Source organism: Lynx rufus, unplaced genomic scaffold (assembly GCF_022079265.1).
Source record: "Lynx rufus isolate CCGP_SWC_20201006 ecotype Redwood Valley unplaced genomic scaffold, mLynRuf1.p SCAF_8, whole genome shotgun sequence".
In the NCBI taxonomy this organism is placed as follows: domain Eukaryota; kingdom Metazoa; phylum Chordata; class Mammalia; order Carnivora; family Felidae; genus Lynx; species Lynx rufus.
In genome coordinates this window covers 12,391,057-12,411,658 of record NW_025814896.1, presented here as the reverse complement: position 1 = coordinate 12,411,658, position 20,602 = coordinate 12,391,057, and the positions used below count along the sequence as shown (strand labels likewise).

The 20,602-nt window shown below is 46.2% G+C and overlaps 1 protein-coding gene and 1 long non-coding RNA gene across 4 annotated transcripts; one reads left to right on the top strand and one right to left on the bottom strand.

Annotated features, from left to right (window-relative positions):
- Nucleotides 1–1,654: 1,654 nt before the first annotated feature.
- On the top strand, nt 1,655–20,385 carry DDX27 (DEAD-box helicase 27). Of its 2 annotated transcripts, none has more exons than XM_047068966.1 (21): nt 1,655–1,747; nt 3,704–3,850; nt 4,779–4,838; nt 5,093–5,258; nt 5,803–5,843; nt 5,970–6,056; nt 6,721–6,826; nt 8,291–8,464; nt 9,092–9,242; nt 11,791–11,890; nt 12,062–12,203; nt 13,080–13,233; nt 14,073–14,154; nt 14,254–14,431; nt 15,599–15,705; nt 15,924–16,026; nt 17,674–17,768; nt 17,863–17,986; nt 18,761–18,848; nt 19,855–19,929; nt 20,056–20,385. In XM_047068966.1, the coding sequence occupies exons 1-21, from the start codon at nt 1,655–1,657 to the stop codon at nt 20,072–20,074; spliced, it is 2,292 nt and encodes a 763-aa protein (XP_046924922.1). In that variant the 3' UTR covers nt 20,075–20,385. The 2 variants fall into 2 exon arrangements, with proteins under 2 accessions (XP_046924922.1, XP_046924921.1); XM_047068965.1 differs by having other exon boundaries at nt 4,776–4,838; nt 20,056–20,384.
- Nucleotides 1,741–17,704, bottom strand: LOC124503733 (uncharacterized). Of its 2 annotated transcripts, none has more exons than XR_006960257.1 (3): nt 14,930–15,924; nt 11,182–14,346; nt 1,741–2,052 (listed from the first exon to the last, which is right to left on the bottom strand). It is a non-coding gene; the product is annotated as an uncharacterized LOC124503733 (long non-coding RNA). The 2 variants fall into 2 exon arrangements; XR_006960256.1 differs by lacking the exon at nt 1,741–2,052 and adding an exon at nt 17,644–17,704 and having other exon boundaries at nt 11,298–14,346; nt 14,930–15,106.
- Nucleotides 20,386–20,602: the final 217 nt, after the last annotated feature.

Below are 20,602 nucleotides of genomic sequence, written 5' to 3'. Positions count from 1 at the left end.
GTATGTCACTGTTCATTGAAGCAGTATTCACAATAGCCAAAAGGTGGAAGCAACCCAAGTGCCCATCAGCTGATGAATAAACAAAATGTGGTATATACATGCAACAGAACATCAGCCACGGTGATGTTCTGACACCTGCTACAATACATGGATGAACCCTGAAAACACCATTCAGTGAAATAAGCCAGACATAAAAGCATAAATATTGTGTAGTTCAACTTACATGAAATACCTAGAATAGGCAAATTCATAGAGACAGAAAGTAGGTGAGAGGTTATGAAGAACTGGGGAGAGAGAAGAATGGGTTCATTTGCATTCATGAAAAAATTCTGTAAACATATAGCACTGAACTGTACACTTAAAAATGGTAAAAATCAGGGAGACTGGGTGGCTCAGACGGTTAAGTGTGGGACTTGAGCTCAGGTCATGATCTCCCAGTTCAGTTTGTTGAGTTCAAGCCCCACATTGGGCCGTGTGCTGATAGCTCGGAGCCTGGAGCCTGCTTGGGATTTTGCGTCTCCCTCTCCCTCTCTCTGGGCCAACTTCCCTGCTCACGCTCTCTCTCTCTCTCTCTCAAAAATTAACATTAAAAGGTTTTTTTTTAATGGTAAAAATCGCATACACACACGGAAAAGATAACTAAACAATTGGTGTTGATATGGAAGAAGCAAATAGCTACCAAGGATAGGTAGTCTGGGAGAAGTACCCGTTCCAGCAGATGTGTAGGGCAAGTTGCCTAAAGGAGGCAATCAGTGAACAGGCAATCAATGAGCTGCATTTACCAGTAGGCTTTCCACACGCAAAAAGGAGGAAAAGTTCCTGGTAAGCTCTGGGACCTACTTCCCAGACTCTGGAGCCACTGCCTCGGTTGTAATCTTGGCTCTGTGACCTTGGGACCTCTCTGTGCCTCATTCTCCCCGTGTGTAAAATGTCGATAATAATGGTACCTTCTGCTAGGGTTGCTATGAGGACTAAATTAGTTAATGCACGTAAAAGTACCGTAATCAGTTCTAATCAGTTCTCGGCACACCGTAACTTCTATGTGTTAGCTATCTGGGGTGTCTGGGTGGCTAAGTCGGACTTCAGCTCAGGTTCCAGCCCTGAGTCGGACTCTGTGCTGACAGCTCAGATCCTGGAGCCTGCTTTAGATTCTGTATCTCCCTCTCTCTCTGCCCCTCCCCCGCTAGCACTGTGTGTTAGCTATTCTTTTTAACTTTTTTTCTTTATGAAGATAAATGTTAATGTGGAAAAAAATCTAAGAGGAAAATAAAAACACATGAATTCTAGTAGGCAGTGGCATTCCCCGCTAAGAGTTCACTGTACATTCTTCCACAACTGTCCGTAAATACACACGCACAGAGTGGGCTAGGCCGGCGCACCACCTCGCACCGCGCACACTTCGACCGGCGAACCAAGCAAGACAAAGGACTTCACCGAAGCCCAGCCCCGCCTAGCCCGTCACCCAACACCCGTCACCGCAAGTTACCTCCCAGATTGCCGCGTGCGCACTCCGCGATGGGGGAAGGGAGCGCCACGGAACCTGCCCCCAAGCGGAAGTGAGGTCGGCACATGCGCAGTGGCGACGAGGAGGTCTTGGGCAAGTTAAGGGCCGGCCTGCGCGCGAGCTGGTTTACGGAAGTGGTGCTGCGGCAGCATGCTGGCAGAGTTGGGTTTAATCGGGACCATAGGCGAAGATGACGAGGTGCCGGTGGAGCCTGAGTCTGACTCCGCGGACGAGGAGGAGGAGGTATGAGCCTATCTGGGTTCGGGGCGCTGCGGCGCGCATTCATATTTCTGTTACTGCTTCCTTTCTCCATGCTTCTTCAGGCCCCTGCCCTCAACTCCTCGGCGGCCTCCTGCCAGACCGGCAAGTGTCCCTGGAAGGGGGCCCCAAAATCTTCTTCAGTTTGCTCGCCACTAACTTTTCATCACCTCCGCTCCGGTGCCGGCAGCGTGCTGTGTCGTCTTGGTGAACTCAGTGTCCATCACTGACCTCATGTTGAATCCACGCCATGCGTAGTAGAGACCCAGGGGCGAGGCCAGGCCTAATTCCTGATCAGGGATTCGTTCATTAAGCCAGTATTTATTGAACACTTACGTGTGCTACACCTAGTGTTAAGCGTTCGGGACACAGCAGTGAACAAGATGGGCAAGGACACCATTCTCCTGAAGCTCATGTTGGGTGGGACGGTTACAGACTTTAAGCACTATGGCAGTTAAAAGAGGAATCGTGTCATGAAAAAGATGCTCACCCTTGAAAGATCCAACCTGGGTGTTTGCCCCATGGTGGCCTCATCTGCCTACAGACACCTCCACTTGAGTGACCCGGGGCCTCAACAAATTCAGCACCAAAGTTGAACTCTGGTCTCCCTCACCTTTTCAATCTGCTCCATCTCAAGCCAGAAACCTGGGTGTCAACCTTGACAGCTTCCTCCTCACCCCCCTCCAGTCTTGTGCAGGCTAGCTCAAGAATCTCTCTTAAGCTTCTCCCCCTTTCTCCAACCACACTGCTCCCACCGTAGTCCATGCTACTGAGACCTTGTGCTTGGGGACCTAGCATCCTAACATATTTGATCTCCAGCTCTTTTCTTGCCACCTCTCTTGCACCCTCTTCCCCCAGGGTGTTCTCTGCTTAGCAGCTAGTATCTTTTTATTTCTTGAATATAAAACTATCATAAAATGATGACGCCAAAGTTGATATATGAAGTGCTATACAGCTATCGATAGTTAAACTGAGTATCCAAGAAATGATATGCAATCATTACTACTAACAAAGTTTAGCGTGAGAGTTCTCATGAAATTATTTAACTCAAGTAAGGAAAAAAGTCAGCATAGCACTTTTTAGTTCTTGGAAGCCATAGTTCAGCCAGTCTTCCTCCCTTTCCAGTTTTCACATGTATGGGTTTTTTGTTATTGATTAAAAAAATGTTTTTTAATTGTAGAGAAAGCATGAGTGGGGGAGGGGGCAGAGGGAGAGAGAGAATCTTAAGAAGGCTCCATGCTCGGCACAGAGCCAGATGTAGGGCTTGATACAATGACCATGGGGTCATGACCTGAGCCAAAAGCAAGAATCAGACGCTCAACTGACTGAGACACTCAGGCGCCCCTTGTTACTGATTTCTAACTTAATTGAATTGCAGCAAGAGAAAATAATCTGTGTAATATTGATTCTTTGAAACTTTGAAGATTTCGGGGCGCCTGGGTGGCTCAGTCGGTTAAGCGGCTGACTTCGGCTCAGGTCATGATCTCGCGGTCCGTGAGTTCAAGCCCAGCGTCGGGCTCTGTGCTGACAGCTCAGAGCCTGGAGCCTGTTTCAGATTCTGTGTCTCCCTCTTGCTGGCCCTCCCCTGTTCATGCTCTGTCTCTCTCTGTCTCAAAAATAAATAAAAACGTTAAAAAAAAAAATTAAAAAAAAAAAAGGAACTTTGAAGATTTGCTTAAAAGCCTCCTATGTGATCAGTTTTTGTACCTATTCCATGTTTGTTCCGAATACACATTCTATAATGGTGGGTGCAGTGTTCTCTACATGTTCACTGGAAAGAAGCTTATTGTACTCTTCAGGTTTTCTACAGACACTTAATTTTTGTCTGCTTAACCTATCAGTTACTGAGAGAGCTGTGTTAAAATCTGCCACAATTGTAGATTCCTGTTCTATACTCTTTCATCTCAGTACCATAGTCACTCTGTTTCTCCCTCTTCCCAGGGGCCCATTGTACTGGGCAGAAAGCAGAAAGCCTTGCAGAAGAACCGTAGTGCCGATTTCAACCCTGACTTTGTTTTCACTGAGAAGGAGGGGGCATACGATGGCAGCTGGGCCATGGCTGATGTCATGAGCCAGCTCAAGAAGAAGGTGAGAACTGACAGAGATAGGCAGTTCCAGGCCTGGTAGAGTTGGACAGTAGGTTTTGGAGTCTAGCCTGGACCTCACTGCCTTTTGCCACTTGCTTACATTCAACAGACACTGGAATTCTTGGAAATAAACACGTGGGGTGGGGAGAAGCAGTCACAAATAACCCATAGTCTTGACTAAAACAAACGTGTAAAATATTGCAAAATAGGTGTATTACAGACTAGTTACAAACATATGAATTGATCTACAGATGATCAGAATCTGTATCAGAAATATCTTATTTTTAATGTATCAGAAATACCTTATTTCCTTCATTAGGAAAGGCATTCTCTAAAAACATACTGAAAAGGGGAAAAAAATCACAAATAAATTCTGTCTGATTGGCATGGGGAAGGTTTTTCTAAGTAGCATTCAGATACAAATGTGACCTCTCTTGGTAATTATATTGTTGTAAATAGTAAACACCTTCTAAAATATAGATGTTCTTGGTTCCAGGTCAGGATTTTTCACAGTTGACTATTTGTTATGTTTTGTTGTTGTTCTTGTTGTGAATAATCTGCAGATTGATTAATCTGTCCAAGGACAGACAAGCCTTTTCTTTCTTTTTTTTTTTTTTTTTTAACGTTTATTTATTTTTGAGACAGAGAGAGACAGAGCATGAACGGGGGAGGGTCAGAGAGAGAGGGAGACACAGAATCTGAAACAGGCTCCAGGCTCTGAGCTGTCAGCACAGAGCGCGATGCGGGGCTCGAACTCACGGACCGCGAGATCATGACCTGAGCCGAAGTCGGCTGCTTAACCGACTGAGCCACCCAGGCGCCCCAGACAAGCCTTTTCTGTAGTAACATTTGAGACCCAACCCTCAGAGAAATCTTGCTTTGTCTCTTTCCCATATGTGTGTTTCTTTTTTGTCTATTTTTATCAGCAGAGGGCAGCTACTACATTAGATGAGAAGATTGAGAAAGTTCGCAAGAAAAGGAAAACAGAGGTGAGAAAGCAGAGCAGGTACTTCTGTGTGTAGTTAAGCCCTGAGCTTTACCCTCAACACAACCCCACCATTTTTCTTTGAGTATGAACTGGAGAATGTCTGGTGCAGACAGGCTTCTCTTTGTCTGTGGTTAATATTCCTTAAGAATCCACATAGAGTTCTGCCCAGGCTGGAGAGCATAAGATTGCTCTTCAGAGGTTCTGGATTTCCTGAAGTTTTGTAGTTGCCTTGCTTTATTAAAATATTTTTTCCAGGATAAAGAAGCCAAGTCTGGGAAGTCAGAGAAGGAGAAGGAAGCAAAGGAGGGCTCTGAACTGGAGGAGCAGGAAGACCTTGAAGGGAAGGATGAGGAAGGCCCAGAAGATGAAGACTCAGAGACTGATTACTCATCAGCTGATGAGAACATCCTCACCAAAGCAGGTGGATGCTACAGAGGCGATGTCAGAACGGGGGACAGGAAGTTGGAAAGGGTCTGCCTTTACTCTGTAGGATTTCCTATGTTCTTCTACACAGTTCCATTTAAGATCTCCTTGTTAAACTCCTTCTAGCTTCTCTTTTTTCTTGGGATTTTGTTATGGTTGTCGTACTTTGCAGGCAGACTGTACCCTTTTCCCCATCCCCAGCCCCACACAGCTGCTGGCACCTCTAAGATTCAGACCTATTTGGGGTGATAGGTCCCCCACATCCCACCTCAGATGGGCCCCGCCATGAAATGGGTGCTCTGTAATTATTTCTTGCAGAAACGAGTGCTAAAATATGATAATACTGCACGGTGGTCTCTGGAACTTGCCCGGTTTGCTGCTTGGTGTCCTCACCTGTGAACCGAGGCTAATGACAGTAGCTCCCTCAGGCTGTTGGGTAGATTCAGTGAGGTGTCCACATAAAGCACTTAGGACCGCATCTAGCAGACTGTACATGCTCAGTAAGCACAAGCCCTGATTGTCAGCTCTGTTTTTCTCCACAGATACACTCAAAGTAAAGGAGCGGAAGAAGAAGAAAGGACAGGTGCGTATGAGCGTGGACAACAGCGTGCAGCTTATTTTTGCATCCTGACTGGATTTTTGAGGCCAGTTAGTTTTCTTAGGCCCATTTTGCTGAATTCTTGGTCCATCTTTTGATTTCCTGGTGTAGGAAGCGGGAGGATTTTTTGAAGATGCATCCCAGTATGATGAAAACCTCTCCTTCCAGGACATGAACCTTTCTCGCCCTCTGCTGAAGGTATTGGCTTCTTTTAGCAACCATGGGATTATTGCAGTCACCCTTAACTAGGCTCCTGGCCCTAAACTGGGCTCTTTGCCTCCCTGAATTCTTTTGTCCACACAACTGCCAAAGAACCCTCTTAAACAAAAAGTTCCCTTTTGGCTTGTAAGGCTCTGCCCCTTCTGGTCTCCTCTGATATGTCTCCTCACTCTTTGGCCTCCTCACTGGCCCTCAAAAAGGTTAGGTGTCTTCTTCTCAGGGTCTTGGCACTTCCTGCTCCCTCTGCCTGGAAGATTTTTTCAGTAATCTTGTTGGGGTGCTCCTCACCTCTTTCAGGGTTCTACTCAGTGTCCTTTGCTCAGTGAGACATTCCCTGATCCTACTGTAAATTGTCCTCCTCCCAGGCCCCCTTGTCTGCTGTAGTTTTCTCCATAGCATTTATCTCCATGTGGCATGTGTTTCTTTCGGGTCTTTTTTTTCCTACCAGATTGTAAGATTGCCAAGGTGGGGTTTTTATTTCTTTGGTGGAGTGCTGTGTCCTCCATGCTTAGAACAGGCCTCCCACACAGTAGGCACTTGATAAATGCGGAATGAATGGGAGGGATTGAAGCAGTCACCACCTGCTTGTTTCATGTTGGGACTCCTCCTCCCCCTCCTGTGTGACCCTGTCTTTTCTGTTCAGGCCATTACAGCCATGGGCTTCAAGCAGCCCACCCCGATTCAGAAGGCATGCATACCTGTGGGTCTGTTGGGGAAGGATATCTGTGCCTGTGCGGCCACTGGGACAGGTAAGAGGAAGAGGCAGAAGGAGGGTGTTCAACCTGCAGCAAGGGTCTATGTTGATTTACCCAAGGGCCACCTTTGCTAAATATGCAAACACGGGCACCTGGGTGGCTCAGTCGGTTGAACGTCCAACTTCAGCTCAGGTCATGATCTCACGGTTCATGAGTTCGAGCCCCGTGTTGGGCTCACTGCTGTCAGCAAGGAGCTCGCTTTGGATCCTCTGTTCCCCTCTCTCTGCCCCTTCTCTCTCTCTCTCTGCCCCTCCTCTGCTCACATTCTCTCTCTCAAAAATGACTAAATATTAAAAATATATATATAAATATAAACTGTAATGCAGTAACACTGTATATTCTGTTTATTAATTTCCTTTTAAAAAAAACCCTCAACATTATATTTTCTTATTTTTAAAAAATGTTTATTTATTTATTTTGAGAGTGAGAGCAGGGGAGGGATAGAGAGAGACAGGGAGAGAAAGAATCCCAAGCAGGCTCCACTCTGTGAGAGCCTGATGCGTGTCTCGACCCCAGGAACTGCAAGATCATGACCTGAGCCAAGATCAAGAGTCCGGCGCTTAATTGACTGAGCCACTCAGGCGCTCCTACATTTTCTTATTTTTTAAAATACTCTTCATTTTTAAAAAATGGTTGCATAGTATTCTATTATGTAACTATTTTTACTCTGCAATTAACTGCACTAATATACAAGGTTGTGATGAACACTCCTTTCATAAAATCTTCACTCCTGTGACTGGGGCTTATGTATAAATAACATGACCTTCACCAGACTCCCCTGAAATCTGTGACCTGTGAATATCCTATTAGGGTATCTCTGTGACCATGACTTCTTGTTGCTGCTTTAATGGGAGTAAGGATTTTATAAAACATGTTCATCACAGTGTTTCATATCAGTACAGTTAATTATAGAGTAGAAGTAGTCATGTGATAGAATATTATGCAACCATTAAAATAAACGTATTTAAAGAAACAGGAAATACATTTATTTTTTTTTCTTTTAAGTAATCTCTACCCCCATCATGAGTCTCTTAACTCACGATCCTGAGATCAAGGGCTGCATGTTCTGCCAACTGAGCCAGCCAGGCACCGTTAACACGGTGCTTTTTTTAAACGGGGATTACTGAACAGAATGTATAGTGTTATTGCATTAAATTTGTCTTTTTATATTTCTGTCCATTCAGAAGAATATTGGTAATATAGATACCATTATGTTGGTGCTTTATCTCTGGTTGGCTGAATTGTGGGTGATTTTTATTATTTTCATATTTGTTTTTGTACTTCTCAGATTGTTTACATGGATGCTGTGGTTTAAAACCAGAAAAAAAGCTTTATGAAAAAAAAATTTGCTTCATTTCCTCCTGAACAGATACGTAGGTTTTCTGGGCTCAGGTGAATACCTGAATCTTGAAGGGACTGAAGCTCCCCTCACTGCTTTGCTGCTACCTTTTCCCACAGGTAAAACTGCTGCCTTTGCCCTACCTGTCTTGGAGCGTCTGATCTACAAACCCCGCCAGGCTCCTGTCACCCGCGTGCTCGTGCTGGTTCCTACCCGAGAACTGGGCATCCAGGTGCACTCTGTAACCAAGCAGCTGGCTCAGTTCTGCAACATTACCACCTGCCTGGCTGTGGGTGAGTGTCTGGCTGTCCCTGAGAGACTGTGACGTGGTGGCGGGTGGGAAAGCCTTCCTACGATTAAACCCACTGAAAAAGCAGACGAGGTGTTGTCAAAGTAGATAGTGGGGGGTGCTTAACTGAGACTTAACCAGCCTTAAAAAATGAAACTTCCAAGATTTGGGGCAAAAAAATTTTCTTGGTACTAAACCAATTTAGGATGTAATTTTTGGTTTGTATGAATAAAGAATCAAATATTTGGGGCAGAATATTTCTGATGATGTTATGTGATAACTGTTCTTTAACAGTTCCCTTCCCTGTGCAGGGGGAAGTCGGAGGTAATGTAGAAAGCATTAGTTTTCACAGCAGCTGTTTCTGTCAGTCCTTGTGTGTTTGAATCCACCTATTCTGAAGTGTCTTCCTGTCATCATCTTTTTTCACACTTAGCACGATTGTAATGTAATGATCTGCCTCTCCCAGTGTCTTTTAAATCCACACGAGCAGGGCCTTTGCCAGTCTTGTCCTCTGCTCTTTCCCCTGCATCTGGGATGAGACATGGCAGATGGCAGGGCCCAGTCAATACCGATGAACCACTGACCGAATTGACCACGTGTGTGTGTGGGGGGGGGGGGCTCTTCTCTGCAGGGGGCCTGGATGTGAAGTCTCAGGAAGCAGCTCTTAGGGCAGCGCCTGACATCCTCATCGCCACCCCAGGCCGGCTCATCGATCACCTCCACAACTGCCCTTCCTTCCACCTGAGCAGTATCGAGGTGCTCATCCTGGATGAGGCTGACAGGTACACCTGGAATGGTGAGGCCCCAGGTGCTCTGAGGTCCTGTGGCCACCACATTATTCTGCATGGATCTTGCCATAGCCATGTGTGCGATGCCAGTTTAGCTGCTCACATTTGGACCTCTTCCTCATTAGCCTGGATTATTTTGCTTTTTTTCTCTCTCTATAATGTGACGGTGAAGAGGGAGGATAGATCAGATTCTGGCTTTGCCACTTCCTGAGATTTGGAAATATAAGTGAGGGATAAGAATAAATACCCACCAAGGGGCGCCTGGGTGCCTCAGTCAGTTGAGCGTCCGACTTCGGCTCAGGTCAAGGTCTCGCGGTTCGTGGGTTTGAGAACCTCGTGGGGCTCTGTGCTGACAGCTCAGAGCCTGGAGTTTGCTTTGGATTCTGTCTCCTCTCTGCCCCTCCCCTGCTCATGCTGTTTGTCTCTCTCTCTCTCTCTCTCTCTCAAGAATAAATAAAAACATTAAAAAAAATTTTAAGAATAATACCCTCCTCATGGTGTTGAGGATTCAAGGAGTAATACAGGTGAAGTGGCAGGTGCACGGTGAGGATTCAACAGTCTGTTACTGAGATAGGGGACCCCCTCCCTCCCTCCTTTCTCTCTCTCTCTCTCTCTCTCTCTCTCTTTCTCTCTCTCCCCCTCTCTCCCTCCCTCCCTTTCTCTCATATGGCTCCCATCTGCTTACCTCTTTCCTTCATGACCAAACAGAATGAACCTCAACGAACCGGACTAATGATTGAGGTGGAGGCAGGGGAATGAGGCGCCTGTTCAGGTTTCCTCTCCAGTTGAAGCATCTCCAAACTAAACAGGTCCTGAACTGAACTTCTGACCCCATATGCCCCTTCCTCTCTCTTCCCATCTCAGTGCTTGGCAGGCCTGTCTTCCAGTTGTCCTGGGAAGAATTCTTCGCATCATCTGTGTCCTCATCGTCCACCCACAAAGCAGCCATTGGGAAGTCCTGTCAGCCCATGAAGGGGCTTCTGCACTTGCTGTCCTCTCAGCTTGGACTGAACCTTTAGTTCCTCAGGTTTCTCTTCCAGCTGTTACTTACTGGAAGAGCCTTTGCTGGCCCCTCTAACACTTCTGTCTTCCATTCTCTGAGGCGTTACACCTTTCCTACCTCCTACATTGTCACCCGAATGGTTCCGTGGTGGTTGTGTCCCTCCTCTCCCCTGGAACATATTTGTGAAGAGCTTGTTGCTCTACGTCCAGGATTGTGTCTGGTATCTAGCAGATGCTTGGTAAGTGTTTATTGAATAATGGATTAAATCCCCCTGAGCAAATGAACCATTCTTGAGTCCTGAGGGAGGTAAAGGAGATCTTTCTAAGCAAAGGGAACATGATCTGATTTAGGTTTTGAAGGGGAAGAATTGTATTAAAAAGTGTTAATGTCTAGAGGCGCCTGGGTGGCTCAGTCAGTTAAAACGTCTGAATCTTGATTTTGGCTCAGGTCATGATCTTTTTTTTGCTTGCAGTTTATGAGTTTGAGCCCTGCGGTAGGCTCTGTGCTGACAGTGCAGTGCCTGCTTGGGATTCTCTCTCTCTCTCTCTCTCTCTCTCTCTCTTCCCCCTCCCTCCCTCCCCCCCCCTTCCCCCGCCCTCCCCTGCTCTCTTGCGTGTACACACTCTGTGTCTCTCTCTCAAAATAAATAAATGTTAAAAAAGTTTTTTTAAATGTTAATGTCCCAGAAGACCAAGAAAGGCTGTGGAAGGGTCTTATTAAGGCAACCAAGCACCATGACAGCTAAATGTGGTACCTGATTCTTGACTGGAGCCTGAGCTGGAGGGAGAAACACTGTAGAGGATTTGGTCAGTTGAACAAATTGGAGTTAATGTAATCCTATACTGATTAATATTATCTACAAGAAGAAAAAGGTTCCTTTACAGTGAAGAGAACTGGCAGGTCCCACCTTAATCATGTGATCAAACTCACGTCAGTGACTGTCTGTCTCCAGATGGAGAGGGAGGTGCACAGCCGCATCCCTGCACGTTCTCGCAGCGATGAGTTATTGAATCAGGTCACTGGGAAATAATCAGACAAAGACAGAATGTGAAAAAGCTTGAGGAGACTTTTCTGGATGAAGGGAGACCAAAGAAACATGACAGCCAATGCAGTGTAGGAACTTTGGTTCCTGCACTGAAAACATAAAAAGACAGCTATAAAATGACATTTTGGAGATAGTTAGGGATATTTCAATATGGACTGTAGTTTAGACACTACTCAAACACTTCAACGTTTTGGGTGTGATAACGACATTATGATTATGTAGGAGAAGGTCCTTAGGGATTGTGCACTGAGATAGTTAGGGTCAAGGTGTGGTGATGTCTGCAACTTATAAATAGCTCTGCAAAAAAAAAAAAAAAAAAAAGATAAAAACAAACGTGGCCAGATGATAGTTCTTAGTGAATCTTGGTGAACAGCTAAACCAACAGTACTAATTCATAAGTCAATAAATGAGCCTGCAACGTAACCAGTTACAACATCACTGCAACAGATGCAAGCTCAGTCCATTTCTCTTGATTCCTTCTCCCTGCGTATCAGGATGCTGGACGAGTACTTTGAGGAACAGATGAAGGAGATCATCCGGATGTGTTCCCACCACCGCCAGACGATGCTTTTCTCAGCCACTATGACGGACGAGGTGGGCCTCAGGAATTCTGCTTGGTGGGGTGAACGGAGGGGTGCAGAGGACCCTGCCTGGGCTGCAGCGGGGGGCCTGGGGCAAACATGGCTTGCTTCCACTGCCTCCTCCTCTCCCCACCTCCCTGCCTCCTGGCAGGCCAGTGAGCATTCCTGTCTTTGTGCTGGGCAGGTAAAAGATCTGGCTTCTGTCTCCTTGAAGAATCCCGTCCGAATATTTGTGAACAGCAACACGGATGTGGCCCCCTTCCTGAGGCAGGAGTTTGTCCGGATCCGGCCGAATCGGGAAGGGGACCGGGAAGCCATCGTGGCAGGTGAAAGCCCAGTGTGCCAGATTCCCTTGGCCTTGTGGGTGGCCCACTCTAGCGGTGGGGTGTTTCCTGACACCTCCTCTCTCAGGATCCCCTGACCTGTTGCATGATACTTCTGTTTATTTATTTGCTCTGCCACGTGGGCCACAGGTCCTTCCTCCCCTTTTTCTGTCACCTCACCTCTTTCCTGCTGTCCAGTCCTCTTTCGGTCCTGCTGAATACATAGCTATTTCCCCCACCACCACCCCTCTGGCCCTTGGTTCAAGCTACTGCCTCTCTTGCCTGAATTGTTGGCAGTGGCCTTGTACTTGGCTCCTACTCCCACTCTTGTTCCTTGGTAACCCTTTCTCCACACTGCTGATCATTTAAAGTGATTGTTTACTAGTGAACATTTGCTCACGTTACCTCCCTATTTACAACCCTCTGGTGTCTCCCCATCGCACTTAGACCACAATCTACACTCCCTAGCAAGTCCCGTATGGCCCTCTGGGACCTGGCCCCTGCCTGCCTGGAGTCCTCAGCCTTGGTGCCTTTGCTCATGATGCCCAGCCATGCTCTCCTGCTTTCGTTGAAACCAAGTTTGTCTTGCCTCAGGGCCTTTACATTTGCTCTTTCCTCTGCCTGAAATCTTCCCCCAAATCTTGTACTTTGTCATTCAGCCTAGTATCACCTCTTTAGAGAGGCCAGCCCTAAAGCTGCCTCCCTGTCTTGCTTTCACTCTCCCACAGCATTTATCACACTTGGGAATTGGCTTCTCTTCTCTGCCCTGGAACGTGAGCCTGTCTTCTCCAGTGCCAGGCACAGCAGCCACTTCATAGGTGAGGGAGTGGGGAGTATGTATTGGAGGTGGCTTCCAGCTCACTCTTCTCTCCTCTCCAGCTCTGTTGACAAGAACCTTCACTGACCACGTGATGCTGTTCACCCAGACCAAGAAGCAGGCCCACCGCATGCACATCCTCCTGGGGCTCATGGGGCTGCAGGTGGGCGAGCTCCATGGCAACCTGTCACAGACACAGCGGCTGGAGGCCCTCCGGTAAACTTTGGGGGCCTGAGGCTCCCCTCCATCCTTCAGAAAGGGCTCTCATTTGAAAGGGGGAAAATCCCACACAGAGGTTACGTTAGAGCAGTAGCATGGAATGCAGATAGCACGACTCCCTACTTCAAAGATTTTAGTCTCACTGCTGTAAGGTTGTCTCAGACGCATTCAGAACTCCTTGTAGTCCCTCAGATGACACTCGTGCCCTAGGATAGAGTGTGGGAACTGCTGAGGGGGCCACAGCAGGAAATTCTGACTTGGGAGGACATAGCATGTGTCTTGTTCTTTATAGGTTTTCCAGAGCAGTGGGCATACCTGGGTCTGATAGAATGGGATTTGGAATCAAAGCCAGCCTCATCATTTACTTTGCTGTGCCCTTGCCCTTTGTTTTTCCATGTGTTTTCTTGTTTAATTCTCATAGAATGGAGTCATGCTGGTAGGCAGGGAGAAACCTTTAGAATTCTCCACCTATCCCCATAGATCATAGGCAGCTGAAAGTTATTTTTATAAAGAAAGGCTGTTTTGAATGCGGAAGACATTTGCATCTGCTACTTCCTATAATCTAGCTCTGTGGTTCCTGACTTTCGTATTTGTAGAGTTGGGGCTTAAGGTGGTATAAACAAAACTACATTTGTTCTGTGTTACAGGATGTTTAAGGTGTTGTGTGAAGTATTAGATGGTCTGACGTTTAGGATCTTGTCCAGATGGTCACTCTGACCATCTGTACTCTGCTGCTTGACTCCAAAGGGATTGGTGTTCTCTCTGCTGGCTCAGGCTCCTGCAAGCGTTTTTGGGCTTAAGTATCCAAGTGAACATCTGTTTGTGGCTATTTCCAGGCGCTTTAAGGACGAACAGATTGACATCCTTGTGGCCACAGATGTGGCAGCCCGTGGACTTGACATCGAGGGGGTCAAAACGGTGAGCAGCTCGTATCTTCCTTGAACTTTTGGTGGGAGTCTTTGTGCCTCCTTGTGTCCCCTTTCCCTCCAACTCCCAGGTCTGACTTTGACCTTCCAGGTAATCAACTTCACGATGCCCAACACCATCAAGCATTATGTCCACCGAGTGGGGCGAACGGCGCGGGCTGGCAGGGCTGGGCGTTCAGTGTCTCTGGTGGGAGAAGAGGAGCGGAAGATGCTGAAGGAGATCGTAAAAGCCGCCAAAGCCCCTGTGAAGGCCCGGATACTTCCCCAAGGTGAGCAGGCACCACTGCAGCAGCTCAGGGTGGTTGGGGTGGGCAGGGCAGGGTCCTAGATCGGACTCTGTGGGACAGAGCTGGGGGTAGAGGGTAATAGGTGAGAGCAGGTGCCTTGCGGTCAGGAGTCAGGTTTGAATCCCAGTCCTGCCCCTTCCTTGCTGAGTGATCCTGGGCCAGTCTCACCTTGCCTCTCTGGGCTTTGGTCTCTATGTGAAAGGGAATAATGACAGACTTGTGCCCTGAGTGCCCCACTCTTAGGTTATTTTCCATCTTTTGGGAAGAGAAGGCTTCATTTTGGGGTAAAATCCCTACTAATCACCCTCCTTCCTTTCACAGGGGGGCAGAGGGCAGCACTTCTATGTTTTAGATATCTTTCATGCTTTTCCTTCTCCTCTGTAGGGGTCATATAAAGCACATCCTTTCTAAAAATTGTTTTTTAAAGTTATAAAAATAATATATATTCAGTATTAGAAAACAGTAAGTGGAAGAGCTTACCGTTAGCATTTGGGCCACATCCTTTGAGACCTTTATTCCGTTCACGATGTCTTTTTCCTCTCGTTTTCATTTTCACGTCATTCATTCTGTCAGCTAACAGTTCCTGGGACTACCAAGTGCCTCGTGCTGTTTATTCTAGGTATCAGGGATATAGCAGAAAGCAAAACAGCTGAGACTCTGGTGGAAAAAAGACAATAAATCATAGATGTGATCTAGCATGACAGGAGGAGAGATGCTACTTTTGAAAGCTGTTTAGGAAAGGCCTCTGAACAGATGGCATTTGTGCTGAGTCCTGAATCAGGAGAACGAGGCAGCCGTGAGTGCTCTGGAGACTGTGTGCCCAGCAGAGGAAAACAGGGCAAAGCCTCTGAAGCAGCAGACTTGGTGTGCAAATTAAAGTGAAGGAAGAGCCAGAGGGCCCAGGGCACAGCGAGCAGGGTGGAGATAGGTGCTCAGAGAGGTAGGTAGGGGCCACGCTTAGAAGTTTGGATTATTCCAAGAGCAACAGGCTCTTTGTGGGGGGCGGGGGAGGGGGGTGTTGTTAAGCAGAGAAATAACATGTAAAAAATCCCCATTTTCTATCGTCACTAAATACACATTTATATTGTTTTCATGAGTTACACAGTACTTATCCTCAGCTAAAAAATTGTTTTGTTCCCTTCCCTTGAGATGTCATCCTCAAGTTCCGGGACAAGATTGAGAAAATGGAGAAGGACGTGTATGCGGTTCTGCAGCTCGAGGCTGAGGAGAAAGAGTTGCAGCAGTCGGAAGTCCAGGTGTGGCCGCGTGGAGGGCTGTGGCCCGCAGTACAGTGCAGAAAGCCGACCACAGAGCAGAGCCCGCAGCCCCTGCCGGCTCTGCCCTTCCGAAATGCTGTGTCTGCCAAATGTTATCGGAGCCCCAGACATTTGCAGGCAGCGGCTTCTTGCAGCTGCCATGTTACGTATCCTCAGATGTAGGTTTCACGGCAGCCATCTTTTTGCTGTTTCCACAGATCAACACAGCAAAACGGCTCCTGGAAAAGGGGAAAGAGGTGCTGAACCACGAGCCTGAGAGGAGTTGGTTCCAGACCAAGGAAGAGAGAAAGAAGGAAAAAAGTATGTTGGAGAGGTCCCTCAAAAAGCTAACCACAGAATTATCCTGGAACCCAGCAATGCCATTGCTAGGTCTATTCCTAAAAGAACTGAGAACAGGGACTCAAATGGATACTTCTATGCCAGTATCCATTAAAGCATGATTCACAATAGCCAAGGGTTAGAAGCAACCTGTGTCTGTCAGCAGATGAACAGATACACAAAACGACAGTACGTGGTACAGCCTGATACATGCTGCAAGGGTGCTGGTACGTGCTGCAAGGGTGAACCTTGAATACATGCCAAGTGAAATGATCCATACGCAGAAGGAAAGATATCTGTGATTCTGCTTCTATGAGGTACCTAGAGAGGCAAATCCATAAATGCAGAAAGTAGAATAGAGATTACCAGGGGTTGTGGGGAGGGAGTTATTAATGGTTACAGAGCTTTCATTTGGGATGATGAAAGAGTTACAGAAACATCACGGTGATGGTTGTGCAACACTGTGAATGTAATTAGTGCTACTGAATTGTAGATGTAGAATGCATAAAAGGGCAAATTTTGTGTTCTGTCCTTTTTGCCACAATTTAAAAAAAGTAGATCGGGAAGATATTTATATGTATTCCCTACACTCCCCCCTTTTTATCACACAAATTAATTCAGATTTTTCTACACCTAGTTTCTTTTCTTTCTCGTTTCTTTCTTTTCTTTTCTTTCTTTCTTTCTTTCTTTCTTTCTTTCTTTCTTTCATTTTATTTATTTTGACAAGAGAGACAGAGTGGGGGAGGGGCAGAGAGAAGGGGAGAAAAAGAGTCCAAGCAGGCTGTGTGCTGTCAGCACAGAGCATGACGCGGGGCTCAAACCCACGAACTATGAAATCATGACCTGAGCCGAAACCAAGAGTCAGAACACTTAACCAACTGACACTTAACCACCCAGGTACCCCATATGCCTTGCTTTTTCCACTTAATTTTGTAGCTTGTATTTTATACAGGTACGTACCTAGTTAACTTTTTTTTTTTAATGGGTGCACGGTGTTCCATCACGTGGGTAGATTATAATTTTATATATTATAATTTATATAAAATTTATATAATATTATAATTTATATAAAATTATAATTTATTTATATGATAGTTTACTGTTGAGGGACACTGAGGTTGTTTATAATTTCTTGCTGTTGTAAACATGTAGTGAATAACTGTACAAATGCCCTTTCACAATTAAGCAAGTATATTTGATTTGCAGGATAAATCCCTGAAAGTGAAACTGTAGGTCAGAGGGTGTATTTGTTATTTTGTTAGGGATTGAAAACTTACCCTGCTAAGAGGTTGTATCCGCAGTTTAAGAAATACTACCTATATTTGATGGGACAAAAAATTAAAGTGTGTGTACGTTAAGTTCTGTGTTAAAAATAGTTATATTGTGGAAAGTCCGTGAGTTCGAGCCCCGCGTCGGGCTCTGTGCTGACAGCTCAGAGCCTGGAGCCTGTTTCAGATTCTGTGTCTCCCTCTCTCTGCCCCTCCCCAGTTTATGTTCTGTCTCTCTCTGTCTCAAAAATAAATAAACGTTAAGAGGAAAAAATAAATAAATAAAAAATAAATTGCTTAAAAAAAAAAAAAAAAAGATACAAAAGAGTACCGGAAATCTCATGTTGTCTCCTCATCCTAGTTGCCAAGGCTCTGCAGGAGTTTGACTTGGCCTTAAGAGGAAAGAAGAAGAGGAAGAAGTTTATGAAGGATGCCAAGAAAAAGGGGGAGATGACAGTGAGTGGCTTTCCCTTCGGAGTTGAGTCCCTGCCCAGTGGCATGTGTCAGGGCTTCCTGGTCTGTTCCATACTCACATCATCCTTCTTTCCAGGCAGAAGAAAGGTCCCAGTTTGAAATCCTTAAGGCACAGATGTTTGCTGAGCGGCTGGCCAAGAGGAATCGCAGAGCCAAGAGGGCCCGAGCAATGCCGGAAGAGGAGCCAGCAAGAGTCCCCGGTAGGCAGATGGGACTGCCTGGTAGGAGGCTTCTCCCTGAAACTTGTACTTGTGGTCAGGGAGAAAATTGGAGGGATGATAAGACCCTGTAGTTTTTGAGTAATGAGTGTGCACCAGTGTGTACAGCTGTCCAGTTTTGGGTTCCCAAGTGGGGAAGTGACCCCATGATTAGTGGGGACAGCTAGGATTTGAACCCGGGCATTTCTTTTTTTAAATTTTTTTTTTTTTTTCAACGTTTATTTATTTTGGGACAGAGAGAGACAGAGCATGAACTGGGGAGGGGCAGAGAGAGAGGGAGACACAGAATCGGAAACAGGCTCCAGGCTCTGAGCCATCAGCCCAGAGCCCGACGCGGGGCTCGAACTCCCGGACCGCGAGATCGTGACCTGGCTGAAGTCGGACGCTTAACCGACTGCGCCACCCAGGCGCCCCGAACCCGGGCATTTCTGACTGGAGCCTATGTCCTTACAAACTGCTACTTGGAGGAGTGGGTCAGGGTAGAAAGAAGTGAAGTCAGTCTTTCAGCCCATTTCACATTTCAGTGGTTTTTACTTTGGGATTCTGCAGTCGTCCTTTGGAGTGGTTCTTCAGATGTGGCACTTCTGAATTCCTCATCTCTTTTTTGCTGGGACCTGATTGATGTCTTGTTTCCATGTCAGTAAATCACCAGACCAGAGCATTCACTGAATTTGGAACCATTACCCTGAGCTTAAGGATTGGATTTGGGAGCTTAGGCCAAAGAGGACATATGTAACCTGTTCTTTCTCTGCACAGCCAAGAAACAAAAGCAGCTGAAGAAATCTGTATTTGATGAAGAACTTACTAACACAAGCAAGAAGGCCTTGAAACAGTATCGAGCCGGGTAGGGTTTTAAGTCATCATGGGGTTCTTCATATTATGATTAAAGCTATACACCTTCTTCCTCCTTCTGTGCTCCCCAATTCCCATATACCTGTAGCTTTATAATACTTAATTTTAAGGGCTCTTGTCTGACACCTTCCCCTCTCCACAGCCCATCTCTGGATCCCAGAGTGAGAATAGGAGGAAAGAATTAAGGCCCTCCTACCTTGGAGGAGAAACAGCACATTTCTGGTTCAGAAATAGAATAGCAGAGAATCCCTTTTTACTCATAGGAATGTGTTATACACACCCCACCCCAGGATGGGGATAGATTAAGCTTCCCAAGTAGTTTATTTTTGTAAAACTAAAAAAAAAAATTTTTTTAAGTTTATTTTGAGGGAGAGAGAGCAAGCGAGCAAGGGAGGGGCAGAAAGAGAGAGGGAGAGAATCCCAAGCAGGCTCTGCACTGTCAGCGCAAAGCCTGATCTGGGGCTCAAACTCGTGAACCATGAGATCATGACCTGAGCCAAAACCAAGAGTTGGACGCTTAACTGACTGAGCCAAGCCAGTGCTCCAGTTTTGTTTTGTTTTTTAAATGTTTTAGTTTTTAAAAATGTTTAATTTTTGAGAGAGAGAGTGCTGAGTGTGAGCAGGGGAGGGGCAGAGAGAGGGGGAGACACAGAATCCAAAACAGCTCCAGGCTCTGAGCCGTCAGCACAGAGCCCGACACGAGGCTCAAACCCACAAACTGTGAGATGATGACCTGAGCTGAAGTCAGAGGCTTAACCAAGTGAGCCACCCAGGTGCCCCAATTAGTTTTATATGCATGAGAAGAGAGTCTTTTTTTGGAGCTGGGCCCTAAATTCCACAGTCCCATATTTAATCAGGGGAAAACACTACGTGTAGAACCTCAGGCCCTGAAAATGATGCATTAGTGATGCCTCATGTGGGAGCAGGCGGTAGGGGTTTTGGGACATCATCTGTCTTTCCAGCAGCCATTTCAGCATCTTACCTTCTTGAACCCACAGCCCCTCCTTCGAAGAAAGGAAACAGTTGGGCTTGCATCACCAAAGACGAGGAGGAAACTTTAAATCTAAATCCAGGTAATATTTGCAGTTTTGGAGGGCCAGAGGTTATGACTGGGATTGGAGAACAAACCTTTCATGGGAAAGCTCCACCTTGTTTCTGTCTTTGGGAGCTAGTCTTCACTCTGCTGATTTTCTTTGTAGGTACAAGAGGAGGAAGTAGCTGTGGTGGCCTGGAGTTCGTGGGGCAGCCCTTAGATCTCTTCCTTATGGGAAGTCATTCCTGGCTTGGTCTCTTTTCTCCATTTGTAAAAAAAACTTTTAAAAATTTAGTGTGTCATTTGTACATTAAAAAAGAAAAAAAGGTTGGGAGTGGTGGTGATATGTAGAGCTATTTCCTAAGCACCCTTGTGAGTCAGCCAAGGCTCACTTCTTACTGATTAACTTTCACACAAAGATAACAGATGGGGGAGTACCTGGTTGGCTCAGCTGAGAGGGCATGTGACTCTTGATCTCGGGGTTGGGAGTTTGAGCCCTGTGTTGGGTATAGAGATTAAATACAACTTAAAAAGTTACATGTTAAAAATGTATGTGTGTACGTGTGTATATATAATATATACTATACACACACACCTCCCCCCCCCCAAATAGAGGAAGTATATTTTGGGAGAGAATAAACCGATCTGAATTGTAGATTTTATTCCTGTCTCTTCCCTCAATATAGTCTACCCCATATACTTCCTATGCATCT